General features: G+C 42.8%; 1 protein-coding gene across 1 annotated transcript in view; it reads left to right on the top strand.

Annotated features, from left to right (window-relative positions):
* WWTR1 (WW domain containing transcription regulator 1) overlaps nt 1-20115 on the top strand; it is a 123525-nt gene that overhangs the window by 73266 nt on the left and 30144 nt on the right. Inside the window, exon 2 of the mRNA XM_090050603.1 lies at nt 1162-1298. Coding sequence (XP_089906729.1) covers nt 1162-1298 — 137 coding nt within the window. The remainder of the gene's footprint in view (nt 1-1161; nt 1299-20115) is intronic.

The following is a 20115-nucleotide window of genomic DNA, read 5'->3' as shown; positions in this document are numbered from 1 at the left end:
GGAGTTCATCTCTGCAAGTGGGAAACGCCCCTTAAAGAAAATTTGGACCCTGGGGAATCTCTGAGACACATTTCTAAGTGGGGAACATGTTGCCTGTTATCTCGCAGGATCAGGCCTGTGCCCAAAGTAGGACAATGGGTGATATTTTTCATCCAATGAAACAGATCAGCTGTGAAGGGAGACATCCTATCATAGCTGATCCACTTCATTTGGCAACATCTGTTTATACCCAGTGTCAAAAAAGCAACACAGTAGGGAGAAAAGGTTTTGGACTAAGCTCAGTGAGAATCAAGTTAAGTTTTCAGGGTTTCAAAAATGTTCCTGTTTCTGCTCCACATGGTGATGAACCTGGGATTTTTGTAAGTTTTTCCCAAAACAAAAGGGATATGGACCCACTCTGAAATAGCAGCTAGCCTGGTGGTCAGGCACTTGCTTAGAATGTGGGATGTAGAGGATCAGGAACCTGGAACCATAACGTCCCACGTCCTTGGTGAGTGCCCTAGGCGCTAGGGTATTGGATGTCTCATTTAAGTTGTCTCTTTCTTCTCCCTATTCTTTACCACTTAAATATGGATATTTTTTCCCGATGAACATTCATCTAAATTGTTATGCATCACAAAGAAAATTCGTAGTTCCAATGAAAAACGTTCCCTGAAAAATATCTTGGTACCACTATTCTTCACTGTCAAAAAGATGCATTTTTACCACCAGAAAACTTAACATTGTTTATAGCTATTTGACTGGAAATTTTAGAGAGAATGCAAGAATCTAATATTTAATGTGATTTAGGTTGGAGAGGTAACATGGGTGAGAGAGCATAAGTTGGACTTTTCTAGTTACATAATGTGATTTAAAAAAAAAATCTGTTTCTTTTTTTCCACTAGGATAGATCCAAACAGAAAAATGTAAACAGTAAGCACAGATAATTAAATAACCTGCAGAGTGATCTGGAAGTGAAGGAGAACTGTTGACATCATTGGGAATGACACCATTTCACCATTAGGTGTTTACAAATGTGTTGAGGTTAAATTATAAGTCTGAATACATAAAAGATCTGAGAAATTATTGTTTCCTCTTTATGGAATCTATGTTTTGATCATATGTATAGAATACTTGTGTATTTCTTTTTAAATGACTTTCCCTTTCTTTCCCATTTTGCAGTCATATAGAAAAAATTACAACATGGCAAGACCCTCGAAAGACTATGAATCAGGCACTGAATCACATGAACCATCATTCTACAGCCACTTCCACACCAATGCCACAGAGATCAATGGCAATGTCCCAGCCAAATCTTGGTGAGTACTGGGTGTTATGTCCTACCTGAAAAAGCTTAGCGCTGGCTCTATTATCATCATTTCCCAGAGTACTTTTTGCTTTAGTGTACATAATAATAAACCTCAGTGATTCCATCACCAGGCCAGACAGCATATCCCCACATCTTCTATTGATAATTTCTCTTTTTATAGTGTTAGGAGCCAGGAACAGTGCTATTAAAGATATGGTTCTGATATCTTCAGGAGGTGTTGTATTTTGGAACCAGCATGTTAAGTCACTGTTGTGTTATCAAGGATGCAAAAATATATTCGCCCTCTATTTTTTTTAGTGCACATGTGCTATAAAATTACCCTGTACAAAATGCTAGAATGGTATTTGTCTTGAGCCTTTCTTCTTCTTGCTCAGGTCAAAGGTAGTTATGTGCCATTTATGTGCTACTTTATGCATAGTTATATATTTTTGTTTTGAAAATATCAAACTGATTGACACTAAGATACAAAGCAATGAATAAGAATGTTTTAGTTAAAATGCACATCATCTCAGGACTTTCACTAAATAATTTGGGTACTTAAATATCCTGGGTTTAGCAGAGCAGCTAAGAACATGTTTTAATTTGAACACATATTTAAGTTTCCTTGATTTTGCTGAATCTGGGCCTTTGCAAATGAAACCAGAATGGTTCTGAAAAGTCAAAAGAAGGAAATGGGGGAGGGGGGAACAAAAATTCCTTCCTTGTTGGAATGAATAGGGGGAAAAAAATCCCTTCTTTATTTGACTGAATTCAGATTAATTATTTAACTTGTATTTCACCTTTCCTTAGAGCAATTGGGGCCAGACTTTTTGGCAGGAATGCCACAAAATATGCCCCATCCCCTTCCTAAGTGTGTCTCTAATCCTCTTCCTCTGGCTTGTCTGCTGTTCTGCTTTCTGCTCCCCCCCATTTGTCACTCTGCTGCCTGTTCTCTCCCTAGTCTCCATGTGCCATACAAGGAGACTGTCATGGCACGTGTGATGCAGATTGGCCATCCTTCTAGAGCACCCTAAAGGCCTAGATAGTAGTATTTTCAATATAGTTCAGCTGGAAGGAGTCTTAAGACTGCCAACAGTCAACTGTGGAAGCAATATGAAAGATATAGTTTTGTATATAGTTACTTTTATGCTGGGTTTTTGAAGAATACTTTACTTATGACCAGCCCATGAGGCAAACCATCCCCTATGCTCTTTCCATTTGCTTTTTCCCCCTCAACAACTGTGATTGCTTCGGTATTTACAATACAAAGCTGTTAGTTATGCTGTATGAATCACTGGACAGTAGCAGATGTATTGCAAGAATGGATTTCTGAAGATGAAACCTGAGTCAGCTCCAAAAGGCTGGGGTGTACTTTACTACATAGCAATAGCAACATGTAGCTATTTCGAATTACAGCTGCCTGTAGTTCACTCTGTTTATAACAATGTTAAAATACAGACTCAAAGATAAAAAGTTATTCTTTGCTCAGTCTAACATCTCATCTGATGTTGGCAACTTTATTTCCTATACATTAAAAAAGGGAAGAAACTCATTACCACAACTGTTTAAAGCCAGGTATCCCTCCAGTGCTGGTAAATAATTGTTTAGACGGAGGGGAAAAAACCCTCAAAACAAAGGCACCTTAAAGTTTGTGGGGCAAGTTCTAGATGTAGATGAGAGGAATTAGAAATAAAAGCCAGGTGGTGTTCTGACCCATCTGGTTTTAATAACAAGTTATTCTTGAAGGGACTAGGACCTGAGGAAATGACAGTATGTGTCACATTTTATCAATGAAGCCTTTCCACTGACTTTTATACCTGTGAATATGCCCTTGAATTGCCTCAGGTACACGTTACATTTATTTAGCAACCCCTACCCCACATACCATTTCACAGGAGGGACCACATATTTCTTCCAAGTTTGTGCAGCACCTAGCGCTGTGGCATCTTCCCTCTGTTCATGACTGGGGTTACTAGGCTCTACCACAATACAAGTAGTAAGAAATTTCCACAGTGTCTAATATTTACTTAATCAAAGGGGTCATTTGTGCAAGATGATTCCTCAGCCCAAGTTGTTGGGCCTTTTTTGGTCCTATTACTTATTGGAGGGATGGTCTGGGAGTACTTGTGGCTACACAGTATTATTTTAGTTTTCTGTCATAAGCTCTGCTGCATCACAGTTTCTGGCATTGATCCAAACCACTGAAATGTACAAGTTAAAAACCTTAATGAGAAAAGGGTGTTGACTTGGAAAATAAGACCTGGAGCATCACTTTATTTATAAACAAAAATAAAAATAATTCCGTTTTAGTAGAGCAAAAACTGTTCATATTCACAAAGATTGCAAGATTGTGGTTTAAAAAAACATTTAAACTTTCATCTTATCTGCAACAGTATCCTCTGGCTACTGTATGTGACAGTTCAAAGTGCACAGGACCAGTTTCCAGTTCCTTATCATGATCACTCTATTTTTGAAATTATTTTTGCCAAAAGAAAGTGACACATCGTTTTGCTATTTTGTCATATTGCCAGTGTTATCCTAAAACCTTCTCTACTGAGTTCACGTTAGACATTTAAGTGATCCTTTTGTTGGAATAGTGCTCAGGCCCCTGAGCCAGAAGCTATTGTGCCAACATCTACCAGACATCACAGGAAAAATGAAAACTGGATAGCAAGTTAAACCACCCTTCTGGTAGTGGCTGGTTCAGAACCCTTTAGTAAAAGCAGTCTACACCTCTGTCTGTTGCCCGAGCATTTTTCTGTACTGTAGAAATTAAAAGATATATTTTTCTTTTGAAGATGTGCCACCTACTAGGAAGGTTTTTAAATATTCCAGGTCTGAGTCCTGGTCTGCACTTCCAATGACTAACATATGTGTTTTTCTTGCTAGGCTTGTGATGAGATGGAAAATATAGTCTGTTCCGTACAACTTGTTGCATTAGTATAACCTTCCCTCAACTATGTTTGCTGGGAAGTATTGAAAGGCACTTTTAAACATTATATCAAAAGTAAATAGTGTTCCAAATTGATGCCACATCCTCATATGTGTGTGGCTGAGAAGGCAGAAAAACCTATAGTGAAAGTTCATTAAAATTCACAGATTTATATTAAGGAATGTGGGTTTTTTCTTTTCTACTCTTGTTTTTCTGATTCTGGTAAATTTATGAAGGCTTCTTATAACTTTTACCAGTTCTGTTTTTTTTAAATGATATGTAATACAGAAATCAGAAGGTATTTCTCTCTGTGGTATCTTGTTTATAGTAGACTTCTACCGCTGACTTGTATGAAGTTAGATGAGATTTCTGCTTTCAGTTATATCCATGAAGATCCACTAAAGTAGTTGGGTGAGAACAGAATATGAACCCTAGATCTTTAAATCAGTGTTGTTGGCTAACAAATGTTGAGATACTGTCAATTTTAAATCCCCCTCTCATTCATTTCTCCAAAAGTATTAGTTTCTGACCATACAAAGAAGTGGACTATTTTAGTAAGTGAAGCCTTCTGAGATGAAGGCCTTTCTGCTAGAAGTGGAACAGAGGAAATGACCTTTCTCCTGAAGGAGGGAAGCATAGTACTGTCTTTTCAGAAACATTAGATACATGTGATTTTGCTTAATGCTGGATCTGCATATGGATCTATTTTCTATTTAACCTGACCTGTATGAATCTGTGCTCATCCCCAGGTGCCTGAAGAAAAAAATTAATAAAGTGGACTAAAATGGAGTCAGTCTCCCTTAAACCTATGCATTATAATACTTTTGCGGGGACCGGAGAGCCTTCTCTTATCAGTTAGCATCCATCTTTGTATAGACTTTGTATGCCTTTCTTGTTAAGTACATTTTACTTACGTGAATTAGTAATATTAACTTGTGTGCACAGCTCATAGAGATCGTACTTGATTTTTAGGATCTATTTCTAAATGGCTTGTGAAAGGTTAATAAATTACTAATAGATGGTTAATCATTATGGAGTGTTACAAACTCCAGCAGATCAATAGCTCATATCTGTAATACATGTTATAGCTACTATTCCATTTATAAATGTTTTTATAAACAATTTATGAATGGAACATTGATATAAAGAGTAACCCACGCATAAATATGTCAAATTCAGGGTTGTAAAGAAACATTGTTCTACAGTGGCTTTAATGGCAGTCACTGGAATAAGAAGGTTTCTATGGATTGTTTTGTGCTAAAGAAAAAACAGACCCTTAGGAGAAAGTTTAATTCATGTCTGCAAGAAATTAATTGAACACTGATAGATCATCAGGTCTCCACTTGGTATGACATATATACTGTGCCTGTGCAATATACACAGTCATGTAGATTTTTACGTTGCCTTATTTAGGGCTACCTGCCTGAAACCATTTGGGTGATCATGTCCAGCCTGTAATCAAGCTGTTGAGGATAATCTGGCCTTAATTAAATGTTAAGGTTCATTATTATCCAGTTGTTTTGTTTTGGAAGTAATGAAAGCATACCCAAGTCCAAGTATTTGCTTCGTTTTTTGTTTTTTTTTTTATATAACTCAGTTTGTGTTTCTAAGTCTCAGTAGCATCTGCTTAGAAAAATGCTAACAGCAAATTAGGCCTCATTGCAAAGAAGTTAGTGGAACTGCTCATACCTCTGAGCATGCATCTTTATACTTTCAGTTTAAGGATGCAGCTTTACTACAGACCCTAAATGGGTGTGGAATATAAAGCAAGACTCTCTTTCTGTCTTTTAATATCTTGTTTAACATGTTTTCATTCATCCTTCCACAAATGTTTAGAGATCTCATAATGAACCACAACAAATGGTGCTATTCAGTTACCTTTTAAAATTGTCAAAGGAATTTGAAAAGGAGTTATTGAAAGATTACACTGCATTTCATGAGGTTCAGGTATTGGAGCATGGGCTTCCCCTAACCTCTTTGACCCTGTTCAAGACAAAAATCACAACAATTCTGACACAATACATTGTCATTTGTTTTCTGCTGTTACATAAACTAGGCCACAGGCAGCCCGTAACAGGTTAAGTTGTGGCCCTCAAGCCTTTGCTCAGCTGTTGCTCCCCCAACCATCACTCTGACTGCAATGGGGTAGGGCAAGCAAGTGCAGTATAGCCTTGCACAGTTCAGGTCAAAGAGCTGAGGGTGATCCTGTGCAGTGCACAACGAGGAAGTGCATGCAGTCTAGTGGGGGGGGAGGAACCACATGGTTATGTGATATAATGGTGGGGGAAATGGCCCATGCAGTGTTGGGAGTGGGGTATCTGTATGTTATGGGGACTGAAAGGCCCACAGCTGTGCAGCTCCTGCTGGTGTGGCCTCCAGGGCATTCAGCCTCCACTTAGAATTTGGACCGCCCTGGCACAAACCAGAAATATATTTTCAGAATCGTTTTATCATCCAAGAAATATTGCTTACAAGCAGGGGTGGGCAAAATGGCAGATCTGGCTGGTGGCAGGACTCCATTTCCTGGCAGCCTCTGCCTGCATGGCTGGGGGCCAGTTTCCATAGAGACTGCAGCAGCTGCACTGTGATAGCACAAAGCCAGGGCTTCCATGGAGACCGGCTTCAGCAATGCTGGCAGGGCACGCAGCAGGGTGCGGAGCTGCTCCAGAGCCGGGCTGGGATCTTATGACAGTGACAGCATGGTCCAGAGGTGGGACAGACCTGCAATCTGCATCCTGCATGCTCTGGGCAGGGTTGTGCAGGCAGCATATCAAGGCTATCAAGGCTCTGCCCCAGATTCTTGCATTGGTGACAGCATGGTCTGAAGTCAGGGCAGAGTCAATCTGCTGCCTGCATACCCCTGCCCAGACCATGCAGGCTGCAGATCGCAGCTCTGCCCTGGCTCTGGATCATGATATCACTGCTGCAAGATCCCAGCCCAGCTCTGGAGCAGCTCCCTGCCCTGCCACATGCCCTACCAGCAGGAGCAGCGCTAGGGAGGGGCTTGAGAGGGGGAGGGGGCTATAGCCAGGACTGTCTCTGGGTGGGGGGCACAAATTGGGGCAACTGCCCTGGGCCCCATGTTTTGTGGGGCTCTGCAGAGCTGGGCAGAGAGGCCACAGCTGTAGTTTAGCCCATCTTCCCGTCTGGTGGTTAGACGGCTCTTTGCTCGTTCCAGCCACCAGCCATCCCACTGCATCCGGTGTGCATTCGCTCCCCGGTGTAAGTGTGCTATGGGACAGGGATGAGGACCCTGGGCCTCATGCCCTGCTGGGATCATCTCTGGCTATAGCTGCCCCAGAATTCCCCATAGCCTCCCCATAGCCACTCCTCCCAGTGCTGCCACTACTGCCCACCCTGTGCAGGCGGCAGCAGCTGAGCCCACCCTGCTCCCAGCCACAGCACAGCCCCCCGCTCCCCAAGAAGAGGCTGGCACCACTGCTGCCTGCCAGCACTGTAGGGGCCAGTCTCCACAGAAATCCCAGCCCTGTGCTATGAAGCAGGACTGCTGCTGCTGGGATCTCCATGGAAACTGGCCCCAGCCCTGTGGGCAGGGGCTGCTGGGAAATGGAGTCCACTGCCAGCTGGATCCAACCCATGGGCCAGACTTTGCCCACCCCTGGCTTACAAGGTTCAGAATAGTCCAGTTAAAATTAAGACATCAGTTTATCCTCGGTAGAAGATGACCACTTCCCTAGGACTCCTAGCTTCCACAGTGCTCTCCAGATAAAAACTATTTCTCGTACATGAATAGTTTTGAATCTATAAGGGTAGAATTCCTAAGTGGCGCTGAGCCGCTCCGGCTTTGGAACTTTTGTCAATGTGAATCTGAAGGGCGCTGGAAGGGCTCTCTCCAGGAGAGACTGGCTGATGGAATAGCCCATCAATCAGCTGCTTGTACAGTTCACTAAGTCATAACTTCCCAGGGATGTTTTCAGACCTTTTGTTTGATGTATGCCTTGGATTTCCTGTTAAGTTACTCCTGTACGGTGTTTGAAGTTCTGTTACTGTGTGTAGTCTTTTCTTCCTCTATTTCCTGTTGAAAGTGAAATATGTGGGTTTTTTTCAGCTGTCCATCTACCATAAATCTCAGTGTATGTTGCTAGTTGGCAGTGATCGGTGAAAGCTGCTGTGTCCTACTTTTCTCCGTGTAATTCTTAATGAGCGCGGATCCGGGTTTTCCATTTCCCATGGGAAATATGGAGTAAACTGGATTTTACCAGAGGCAAATGTGGATTTATCATTTTACCAGAGAAACCCACAGATTTTGCAGTTTTGCAATATGCTCTCTGCAGGCTGGCATAGTGCCGCCCCCTCCCCCCCAAGCTGGGGCTGCTACCCAGCTGGGCAGTGCTTGGGGCTGGGGGCCAGGGCTGTAATGCACAGCTGCAGGGTCCCAGCTGGGAGCAGGATGGGGCTGTGGGCGCCTCATCCAGGAGGTGGGAGGGGGTGGGGCTGGCTCCTTGCTGCTGTGTGCAGTCCTAGGGGGCACTCCATGCAGGGGGGACCGACACCCTGCAGGTCTGTGTGCAGGGGGATGGGAGTGGGTGCGGGCTGTGCACTGTGGCTCCAGCCCTGCTGCCCTACTCTGGGGCCTTGGCAGCCCAGCAGGCGTGACCCAGCAGTGCAGGGCACAACATGGCTGCGCAGAGCAGCTGCTCACTACTGTGAGCTCTGTGCTGCCCTGGCAATGCATCCCCCGCATGCGTGTCAGCCTGAGTCTTGAACATTATGGAATCCTCACTGCAGCTGCTCACGCAAGGGGCGTGTCGCCAGGGCAGTGCGAAGGTGGTGGTGGCAAGCAGCCCTGCACCTTTCCTGCATGGCAGCTCACAGCCCTGCAGCACCAGGTCACACCCTGCTGCAGAGGCCCAGAGAGAGGAAAGCAGGGTGGGATCCTGCAGTGCACAGCCTGTGCCCACCCCCATCCCCACCCCATGCACGGATCTGGGGTGCATGGGTCCCCCTGCCTCCCAAGAGTGGGGAACCACCCCTTTCCCCCTCCCCCCCCCAGTCTGCAGGCAGTAGGGGGGAGCTAATCTCTGCTCTGTTGCAGCAGCCACTGCTTCCTGATGGGGGCAGGGGGCTGCAGAACAGTGTCCCTGGCCCCATAGCCCTGGCAGCTGGGGGCCCCCTCCAGCAGGGCTGGGGGAGTAGGGGCTGTGGGGACTATGGTGGGGGGGGTGAAGTGAGAGGCACCGGCAGGGCCAGGGGCTATGGGTGAGGAGTGAGGGACACCAGCAGGTCTGTGGGGGGGGTCTTTAGTTTTAATCACGGATTTTGGGGGTTTTATTAGAGAATTTGCAATTTTTATCTCAATTTTTATTCTCACAAGAGAATTTATGATTTTTTTTTTTAATCAGGGAAAACCGGGATTCCTGTTGATGAGGAAGTCAACATAAGCACCACTGCTATATGAAGCTATGGCATTAATGCCATAACATACCCTGCAGAAATTAGGGGTTCAGTTTGCTCATACCAGCTCTCTAGTATTTGGGCAAAGAATCTATTGATTTTTGATCACCCTTGAACAGTAAGGAAGCCATGGGGTATAAGAAATTTAAGAATGAATGCTATTTTATAGGCATGTTATTTATAATCAGTGACTGCATACAGCAATATTATTTTGTTTGTTTTTGACTCCTGGTAGAATTGGGTTAAGTCAAAATGCTCCTAAATTTCTCTGTACAACCACCCTCATTTTCTTAGCCTTTCTTACTATTGTAATAGCTTTCAACAGAGGAAGTGAGGAGATGGCTATGGTGCCAGTTGTTCCTGAATAGCATATTTCCTTTTTATTTTTATGATAGAATTCAGAACGGTGTTTTGGACAATTACTCATCAGTCCAGAGAACTTTATCACGAGAGCCTCCTCAGCTATCTCTTCTATAACCCCTCCTGTTGAACAGTGGCCTGTATAACACTGGTCAGTGTTGTGAAACAGCTTGCCCACTCTGCGACTGGGATATGAATAATATCTGGATGAAGCCCAGCCCTGATAAGGTGAAGGTGTTTTTAAAGCACGGCAGGAAGCCACTTAGGCATGACAGAAATTGTATTAGCAACCTCCTCTGTGAGGGATATGCTCCCTGTTTGTTAGCAGATGCACAGGGATATTGATTGATTTCCCCAACTGGCTGCTCAGAATTTTTCTTCACAGATGTAAATCTCCCCATAGCAATTGTTGCCTTTATTATTTTAAACCTGGTTTATGGTGATTTCTTGCATCTGGACCTCACTTTATCGGTGTTCTGAAAATAGAGCTAGTGTGAATGTGGCTGCCATCTTCCCGATCAGAGCAGTCCAATTCATGGCTCGTGAAGAGTTATATTGTGGCCTGTGGATTCCCACCTGAGTGTTACCCCCTCCACTGCTTCAGTGGCTGCTGCTGGTGGGGGTCTCTGGGCTCTCTGTCCCCTGGGAGTGAGGCAATGGGATGCTTGTATGGTGGAGGGGGGCACTGCATCAGGAGGCTTGTGCAGCATTCAGCTCCTGGCTCTTCAGAAGTTTCACAGCCCTTTTCTAAATCAGGGGTGCTTCACCCTTGTTTGTGGGCCAGGTTTGGCCCATGGAGCCATGTTATCCAGCCTGTCAGGGTCCCCATGGGTTTGAAAATTTGGCAGTGGGGGGTATGATGGCTGCTCCTCTACTGCCAAATTTCCAGACCCATGGAGAGTCAGCAGGCTGGATAGTGTGACCTGATGTGTGCTAGATTGGGTGTAGGTAGGGCCAGGCTGAAGTGATGTGGGGCTCAACCTCATATGCCAACCAATGTGAGAGCCAACCTGCAAACTGGCCCCACACTATTCATCTAGCCCACAGTGCCAAAAGGTTGAGCACTGCTGTCCTAATGGGTATTTCCTAAAGGGAATGCATTATACCTGTCCTCTATGATCTACGCTGGCTACAGTGAGACATGACAGCTTTAATCAGCAAAGTTCCATAATGTTCGAGACTTGGCTTTCCTCAAAATCTACAAGTAACAAGTTGGTCCCACTCGCACACTTCTGTTCTGAATGACAGCCTCAGTCTCTTTCCACGATTATTACATCTAGATTTTTTTTTATCTTGGTCTGACATCCCTGGTTTTATGAATTTCAGTGCCTGCTCCAAGACCCAGTTGTTCTATTAGCCTTTTCCTAGAAAGCGGGTATGTGACAGGTGGGTCCCTTAGCTAAATGTTTTGGGAAGCTTTGATAGTTTTCTGTTGTGGTTGAAGACTTTTGGTTAAATGGGAGAGGATTGGTAAAATGTGCAATTACTTGAAATAAACTAGTACAATAGCAGACACAGTAGTAGGCTCCCATATAGCAGGTACTGCAGAGCAGCAACCTCCTGCCTCTTTCTTTATTGTTGGCAATCTAACAGCAGCAGTACCAGAAATGGAATTCCTACCTGACCTCCCCCCTTGGCATTTTCCACCCTGGCACGCCAGACAGCCTGTATGCCTCAGCAATCTTTGCCCTGAAATGTGATTGATGGGTGCAAGTGCAAAACCTGCTCTAGTGTACAAGCTGAGTGGCAGGTCAGAAGTGTTAGCGAGATGAAGCAGTCAGCCAGGGGGATCTAAAGCAAGGCTGTGACCCTCAGTTTCTGTGTCAGCGTTCAGACAACCTTGCTCTACGTTGGCTCCCATGTCATTTTTTTCTCTTAAAATACTAACTATGGCTTAGATACAGACATTCCAAAAGCCCGAGGCAAAATCAGTCTAAGTTGCATGGTTTTCTGTAAGCAGCATAATCTAGATCAGTAGCAAACAGAATACACATTCACTCTTTTGTTGGGGGAGGGAGAGGCCAAATCTTAGACTGGGAACCATCATTTTTAACCCAGTCTGTATGCTGAACTTCTCTTCTGTTACGGGTATAGACTAGTTTTGTGTGCCGAACGTCTGTTCTGTTATGGGTATAGGCCAGTTTCGGATCACTCATACCAGTAAATGTGTAGTCTGTACCTGGCCTTTTTTGGTTCCCCAAATTTGTGAATTACTCCCTGATCTGCAGAAAAGGTGCCTAGCTAACCCTGTCTGCAAAAAAAGGTGTCTTTTACATTTGTTTAGTGAGATACTGATATATTCCTCACATACTTTGTAAGGATTAATTAATATAGAAACAATGAGGTAAATGGGGCTCTGAAATACTATAGCAATGCTTTATATTATTATTCATATGAAACCGCTGCCATTGGTTATCTGCTAGTGGCAACCAGTTAGGTCAGCTAATCCTTTGGACTCAAGCAGACAGAGAATTTAGGAAAAGTGACTGGAAGGTGAGCAGAAGTGCTGTGAGTAAGCAGGGGTGAGGTGGGTTGGGCTGATAGGAAGATGGAAATGGACAACTGCACATCCTGCCAACAAATGGGCCTTGTGAAACTGATGCTCATGCCAGCTTGGAGATGCTGATATAATTCCTCTCAAATTTTACTTAGCAAATGAGACTGATACTGATAAACAGAACAGGTATTACATCTGAATATTAGATAACAGAATTTCAGAATGTAGAGTTATACTTTTAATAGGGAACCATTATAGGTGGGAGGCTGTATATATGCTTCTGCTTGCATTTGGGTAATATTTTTCACCTATTTCAAGCACTGTGTAGAATTAAAATATAATAAAATGTCATAACACTCCTTTGCGGGACAGAAGTAACATTATCTCCATTTCATTGATGATGAAACTATAGTTCAGTGTGCTTGGAAATCAGACCTAAAGTAACTCACAAATATAACAAAGGCAAATGGGCAGTGGTTAGGAACAGAACCAGAACTTCTGTATTTCATATCTACCCTAACACCTAATCCTATACTGTAACCATTAGACTGCTTGCCTGTGCTGAATTCCAATGAAAGAAAGCACTTGAATTTCACTATGAAGTGAGAGGACTATTTAGCATAAAAATGATTTTGTCTTTCATCAGAGTCTACAAACACGTATGAAGCTGGTAATATGAGCAATATAGTTTCAGCATCTTAACACTAGTCTTAGGGTGTTAAGACACTGGGAGTAGGGACAGAAGTTGCACATAAACCAGTTTAAGTGGTCAGAAACTGATTTAAACATGCAACAGAACAAAAGTTCGGTGCATATAAACCTGTTTCAAAATGGCTGAAATTGGTTTAAGATAAACCTGGTTGAATGTAGTAGCAGACTTAACTGATTTGGATCAAACAAGTTTATGGAACTTCTGTCCCAGACCCCTTCCTGGTTTAAATAAGACCAGTCCCTCAGCATCTCAGCATGCTCTGCAGCCTTGGGCTAGGCTGGGCTGTCTGCTCCAAAGAGCAGGGCTGGCCCCATCCCCGTACTCTCTAGCCAGGAGCGGGGGAGTAGCTAGACACCAGCTGGCATGGCCCCCTGAGGCAAAGGGAGCAGGGAAGGGGTTTATTTCTCTCCCTCCCCTTTCCACCAGGGGACTGCAGCTGAAGTCTGCCTAGGTGGAGTGCAGCAGCCCATCAGGCATTCGCCCCCCTCCACTCCAGCAGCAGGTGTAGAGGCATAGCCAGAGCTATGATCTAGGCTAGGCTTGTCCAACATACAGCCCGCGGGCTGCCATGTGGCTCTCCAAGCTGTTTTCTGAGGCCCAAGGTACTGTGATGGGAAACTAAAGTAAACACTACTTTTGTTTGGGGGGGATGATGTGATGCCACTTCCTGTGAGGTCTTTGAATATGGCTCATTCGCCCACTGGGTGATAAAAAGTTCATGATCCGGCCCCACATTCAAAAAGGTTGGACATGGACACCTCTGATCTAGACTATGGCACTACCATCTACCTGCCTTGCCCGCAGCTGGAGGGCTGGGGCTGTGGGGCTATGCCCACCCCCACCTTGGGAGCAGGGTGGGACAGCTGGGCAGACCCTGGCTGGGGTCCCCATGCCTGAAAGGGGAGATTAGAGGAGTTTAATCCCCCTCTGCCCTCTTTCAGTATCCTGGGAGAAACCCCTCCACAATCAAACTTAGCAGCCTGCCAGGGCCTGGCCATGCCTCCACCAGGTCAGCTTTCCTCCAGCCTTGCAGCTGCTGTGGAAGGAAAGGGAGGGCTTGCTCAAGCACCACCCCCCTCAACATACCTCCCACCCATCCCCATCTTCTAGCCTGAGCTACAGCAGGCTTGTGCCTGCATTTTGGAATTAAAAGTGAATGTTTGTTCACCTGCAAATCAGTTCAGTCTACACAGGTTACACTAACCTGCAAAGATTGAATCAATTCAGGCTCAGATTTTTTGAATATCTGTCCCTAGCCTACATGAATAAAGGGTAAATGTTAACATGGAGGTCAGCATATACAGTCAGCTGCTTGTGTTATAGAAATACATGTGTGAGCTAAAGGGTTTTGCCTGCCACTACAGAGCTCATGGTAATGTAGTGTGGTCCTTGTAGTAATGTGTTATGGCACTTTATTCCTCCCTTCATTTTGTAAGAGCCAGGAAGTCCAACTAATAAAAAGTTGCAATAATTTTAAATAGCGGTAATAAATGAATGAACTGAAGTTTCCATATCCTGCTGTAATAAGAGGTGTGACTGCTATTGTTTGAAGAAGATAAAATGCAATTTGTTCACATTAGTAATGTGAGTCTCTAGAGATAAGGGTACACAAACTCCCAAGATATAAAGCAGAAAAGCTGCATTTCAGTGATAGCCAGCATAATGTTTGGTGTTTTGGAATTGTCTGTGATTAGCCAGACTTCATTTGTTTGAATCTGGCTAGAAGTGTGTAACGTTGAGAGGGATGCTTGTTTTTCCCCACGTAGGCTGTATCCATGTAGCACCTGCAGTGTGGAAAAGCTTCCTGTTTCAAGCCATTTTTAATGATTGGATATCCTGAAAGGGGCTGACAGGATTCAGATGTGGTTGAGAGAAATAATTTTAGGAGCTGTTTCTGGCTAATGGAATATAATTTATATGAGAGTTGGAACAGTTTCTGGAAGAAAGTGCAAACTACATGGAAATGGGGCTTTTGCCACCCAGTGTCTGGGAATGAACTTTTTCAACTTGTTTGAAATTAATTGCCTCTTGGAGGCTTTAATCAGGTGGATTTAGCAAAGAGAAAATGGAGGAATATATTCACTTTGTACAGAGAAGCAACTAACAGAACCATGGTTACTAGCAGGAATTTACTTTAGCATCAGGTAAAGTGATTGGAAGCCAAGTGCCTTGCAGGACACTTTTAAATTAGCAACTTGCTATATAGCACAATGATCTTTAACCAGGATCCTAGGATGCTTTGAGGTCCTTCAAGGTGGCTGTGGGGTGCCATGTAGTGTTAGCACGATGAGGTGCATAAACTTGATTCACAAGATAAACCCAGGAATTTCAGATAGAAATCTATCGTGTTGAAAACATTCTGAACTATTGGGTAAGGTACAGACAGTCAAAACCCCTGGGGCTGAATCAATTCAGTCTTTGCAGGTTAGTCTAAACTGCAGAGATTACATTGAAACAGAAGTGAACAGACATTTGCCTTTGATTCAGGAAATGTAGCCCATGCCTGCAGTGGCTCAGGCCAGAAGCGGCGGGTGGGGCTCGAGCAGTGCTCTCTGGCTGTGTGTTCATTTCTTCCTGCTGCCCCAAAGGTGTCTGGGATTTGCAGTTCAGAATTACAGCAGCAGGACTCTGCAGAGTTGCCCATTACTTCCTCTTCCTGCTTCCAGGTGCCTCTGGGATTTGTCATGCACAGTCACAGCCAGCAGTAAATTTGACCAAGGGAAGGGGTGTTTAACTTGCCTCCCTGACCTCAGCTGGGGTTTGCCTCTGGGGGGCGTTCCCAGTTGGGCGTGCCCACCCCAGTCCCTTGTCAACCAGCCCTCACTGCTCGAGTTGGGGAATAGAGAGGTGGGGCCAGCCCTGCCCTCTGAAGCACAGCCCAGCCCAGGGCTGGAAAGCATGCTGGGGGATTATGATTTAACTTGAACCAGGAATGCTGGGGTCTTTTTTAGGTCTTTGAAAGAGAAGAATTGCTTTAGTATTTTTCTGTAGTCAAAAAATGAGTAAAAAGTAAGATCTGGCATTTTCCCAGCGGTGCCTTGAATCTAACAAGGGGTGCCTCAAATCTAAAATGTCTCTCCTCTAGAGTAAAATCTAGCATATATACCCAATGTGGTAAAGACTGATCTGGTTAAATGACACTTTATTTTTTTTCTAATCTTTTTTCTGTTTAAATAAAAGCCAAAGAATATTTGGCTGTAAGTATTCACTTTCAGGGCTACCAAGGCAAACATTGTAGGACTGGGCAAGTGCAGAAAACCGGGAAGTGGAATTGGCTTCTTGCTTTTCATTGTCCAAACTGACTGCCATAGCAGAGAATGGTTAATTAAGCCTTTTTCATAGTTGCTGTTTTTAAGTAATTGTTATAATTAGTATTACTAATATTACTAATGAAGGATTTAAGGTGTATTTCTGGTCAGACAAGATCCTTTAAGACATGCTGCACTAGAGAAAAGTTTCTACTTTTGGTATTTATGCAGTTACTGTTAAAGGGAAGAGTCTGACTGCCCAGCCAGTTAATAACCAACCTGTTGAAAAAATTTGTGTTAATTCCCAGTTTTGATGTTGCACCTGCAGATTAGATTGTTTTAAGCTTGAAGCAATGAACCCAGAAAAGCATTGCTAAATGTGTAGATTGCAGACTCCCGGCATATTAGTTGAAACTGTTGAGAAATTTCTGCATGATTATTCTCAGCCTAGAAATCTGAATAAAGGGCCCTGTGTTCAATGGGATAGTACAACTTTTTTGTCTAATACTTTACAGATTTTTGGAATGAAATGCACCCTGAAGTGAAAAGCAGCATTTTTGCTGACCTTGTTGGAAGGCTAATGCTGTTTCTGGGAAGTAAGTGAAACAAGCAGTTCTTTGTTGGCAGGAGCAGAGAGAAGGAGGGAGAGACTGGTCTTTTTTTTTCCTTTCACAATGTCATGACTAAGTCAAAACTGTAATATGGCTGGATTTTTCTTTTTACCTCCTCAGACATATGTTTTTCATCAGACTGTGCTGCGTGACACCTGATGCTGGCCAGTTTGTATGAATTAGACTGTGGCCTGCCCATAAACATAGTGCAGAAAAGAGATGCTCAGCTGCACTCAGACACTTCTAACACTGAAATAAAAGTGGGTACAATCAGTTCAGTGCATATGTCAGAAACAATTTACACCTGCATGTTTAGCTACTTTTACTTGCAGATTCTCTTGTCCACAAAATGATCTGTGCTTCACATATACCCAGCAAAGACATTTTTTCAAAAGAACTGGTTCAGGCTTCATTTTCAGATAATGAAATAATATATCGTCTACTTCAGATCTGGAGTAAATAAATGGCTGTAACTCCACTGGCTGGAATGAAATCATAGCCATCTAACTGAGGTCTCTGTTTGGGCCCAAAACGTTATTCCCTTTGATTTGAGCTGAGAAGTTGTGCAACAGCTGCTCATTGAGTGGCTTGTCTTATTGTGCAAAACAAAGTTGCATTAGAAATACTGCTTCCAACTTGCTTTGTAGAATGGGTGACAACTAATTATTATTGCATGTTGCCTGTTATACACTACCTCCTGTACTGTGAGAGAATGCTGGTTTGTCAAGTGGTTATCACTGAACTAAAAAACAGCTTTCATGTTGAGTAATCTGGTTTGAATTTTAATTGGCATTATTTTGCGAACCAAATTCTGTTTTTTCCCATAAATATATACAGAAACCTTAAGAAAAATGAATTGTTCTTTCTTTAAGTTTGAACATAAATAACAACAGAAAGTATTAACATATCAGTTAAATCAAGCAAGTACCACGAGAAGGTAGCCTAAAGAACAACCAAGTCTAGAATGTCCCTGTACTGTAAAGTTGCTCATTAGTCAAAGGTAGTCTTTCTCTTGATTTCAGTGGACTAGATCAGGCCTGAAGTGACAGAATGACATTAAATACACACAACAGAAGACTCTGAATTTTAACTAAAGTGTAACCCATTTAGTTTAAAAAAAAAAAAAGTCAACTCCGTGGGTCAGATGAAATGGTATATGGGGAATCCCTAACAGTTTCAGGTTGTTCCAATAAAAGTTAAAAAACAACCCATATTTGATGAAAGACAAGCTGTTGAGCATTTTCTTCAAGACAAACCTTAGATCTGTAGGTAGACAGGACTTTTTTTCTGTTGACTGGTATTCCATGGGAACTTTCTTTTCAGCACAGACGTATTTATTTAAAAGGAGAGCATCAACCTGAAATTTGGTTAGTACCAAACAAATACCTTGAAAATTATTTCAGGTACTAAACCTGTTCTTAAGCCTGTTAAATATCTTTTTATAAATTAAGATTTGAATTGTCTTTCTTTCACCTGCCCCTTATTTTTCTCCTGTTGTTGCATATACAATATATAACTTGTGCAAACAATAGGAAGCTAAAGAAGGCTTCAGCCCTGCAGTAACAACTATGTTAGCTGTCCATTGCACCAGTCTGCAGATCCACTGAAAACAGTAGTGTTTAGGGCAGCGATTCTCAGCTCAGGTACCATGAGATACTTTCAAGGGTGCTGTGGGGTATCATGTAGTGTTAGCACAATGAGGCATGCAAACATGATTCACAAGATAAACCCAGAAATGTTAGGTAGGAATCCACAGGATTAAAAACGTTTTGACATGTCGAGGTCTTTCTGAGTTATTTGCAATAGCAAAATTAGTCTCTTATTTTTTGTAGTAAAAAAAATGAATGAAAATTAAGAGTGTGAACCTACTGAGAACCACTGCTTTATAAGGATTTACCTAAGTAGATAGTATTACAGGATAAGAGTCTATCTGGGTATAGAGGAGAAGTGTTGACACTCAGTATACTCTGTAAGCAATCAAATCCATAGAATTAATAAACTAAAACAGAAGGAGAAATAGAGGAAAACCTTTTGGTTTAAGGTCAAGTTAGTTTTTGCCACAAATTACCTTCTAAAATGGTAGCTAACTAAAAGAGGAATCAGATATTATTGAGACTTACTGTAAGAAGAGTCATAACCATTGCAATGTTTAATTTGTCAATATTTGCAAAACTTAGTATAAGCTCAGTTACCACAGATCTGGAGAGATGGCAGCAAGATTCAACCAGAAGCTTCAAATAAAAGATTTCCTGTGAAACTGAACTTTGACTTTAACCAGAGTGATTTGAGTATTTAAATCTGTTTAGATTCTGGAAGGCCAGCAGTCCTGAAAGTGATGGGACAAATGTATAATATAATGGGGAAATTCATAGACGTTGCTGCCACAAGTGAAGAGAAGGAGGCTATTTTTTTCCATCATAAGGCAAGAAGTGACAAATACAGGCTCAATGTGAGATCTTTGACATTATGGTATACAAAGAAACTTTACATAAGAAGGAAAATTGACATCACTTTGTGGTTTAGTATGAAGTAATCTTTTTCATACTTTTTGGGATATAAATCACTCCATAGTCAATGTTGGCTTCTGCCAGCACACACCTTGGCACAGGCTTGCTGGACAGGCAGTACTGTGGGGTAGGTTAATGCACCAGACAGCATCTCCTACTTCCTCTCCACCTGGAGGGATTTTGTGAGGCCAACACCACTCAAAAAGTATGTGGTACATTTAATGTATTGCCTACTGGGTGGTAACAGGAAAATACTTCATGCTGGTAAAAACTAAACTCTCTCTTTACTAAGAAAACTATTTACAGAGGTACAGCAACTGCTGCTAGCTTTCCAGTCAAGTACACGCACAGACTGACTTCCTTATGCCTTCTCCATACTCATCCTCCTTGGCAGTAGTGCTCCACCCTCCAGTTCCTGTGAAGATTGTTGCAGCTTTCCTTTTCAAAATGTTTTGTCTAGCTTACAGTGTTTTGCCAGCAAATCTACATCAGCAAGGAGTATGAAAAAAAATTCTGACCCTCCAGCCAACAAAATGCAGTAGTGT

Source organism: Crocodylus siamensis, chromosome 6 (genome assembly GCF_052110815.1).
Source record: "Crocodylus siamensis isolate JL-2025a chromosome 6, ASM5211081v1, whole genome shotgun sequence".
Taxonomy (NCBI): Eukaryota; Metazoa; Chordata; order Crocodylia; family Crocodylidae; genus Crocodylus; species Crocodylus siamensis.
Note: the sequence above shows the minus strand (reverse complement) of the source record. Positions and strands in the feature narration are given on the sequence as shown.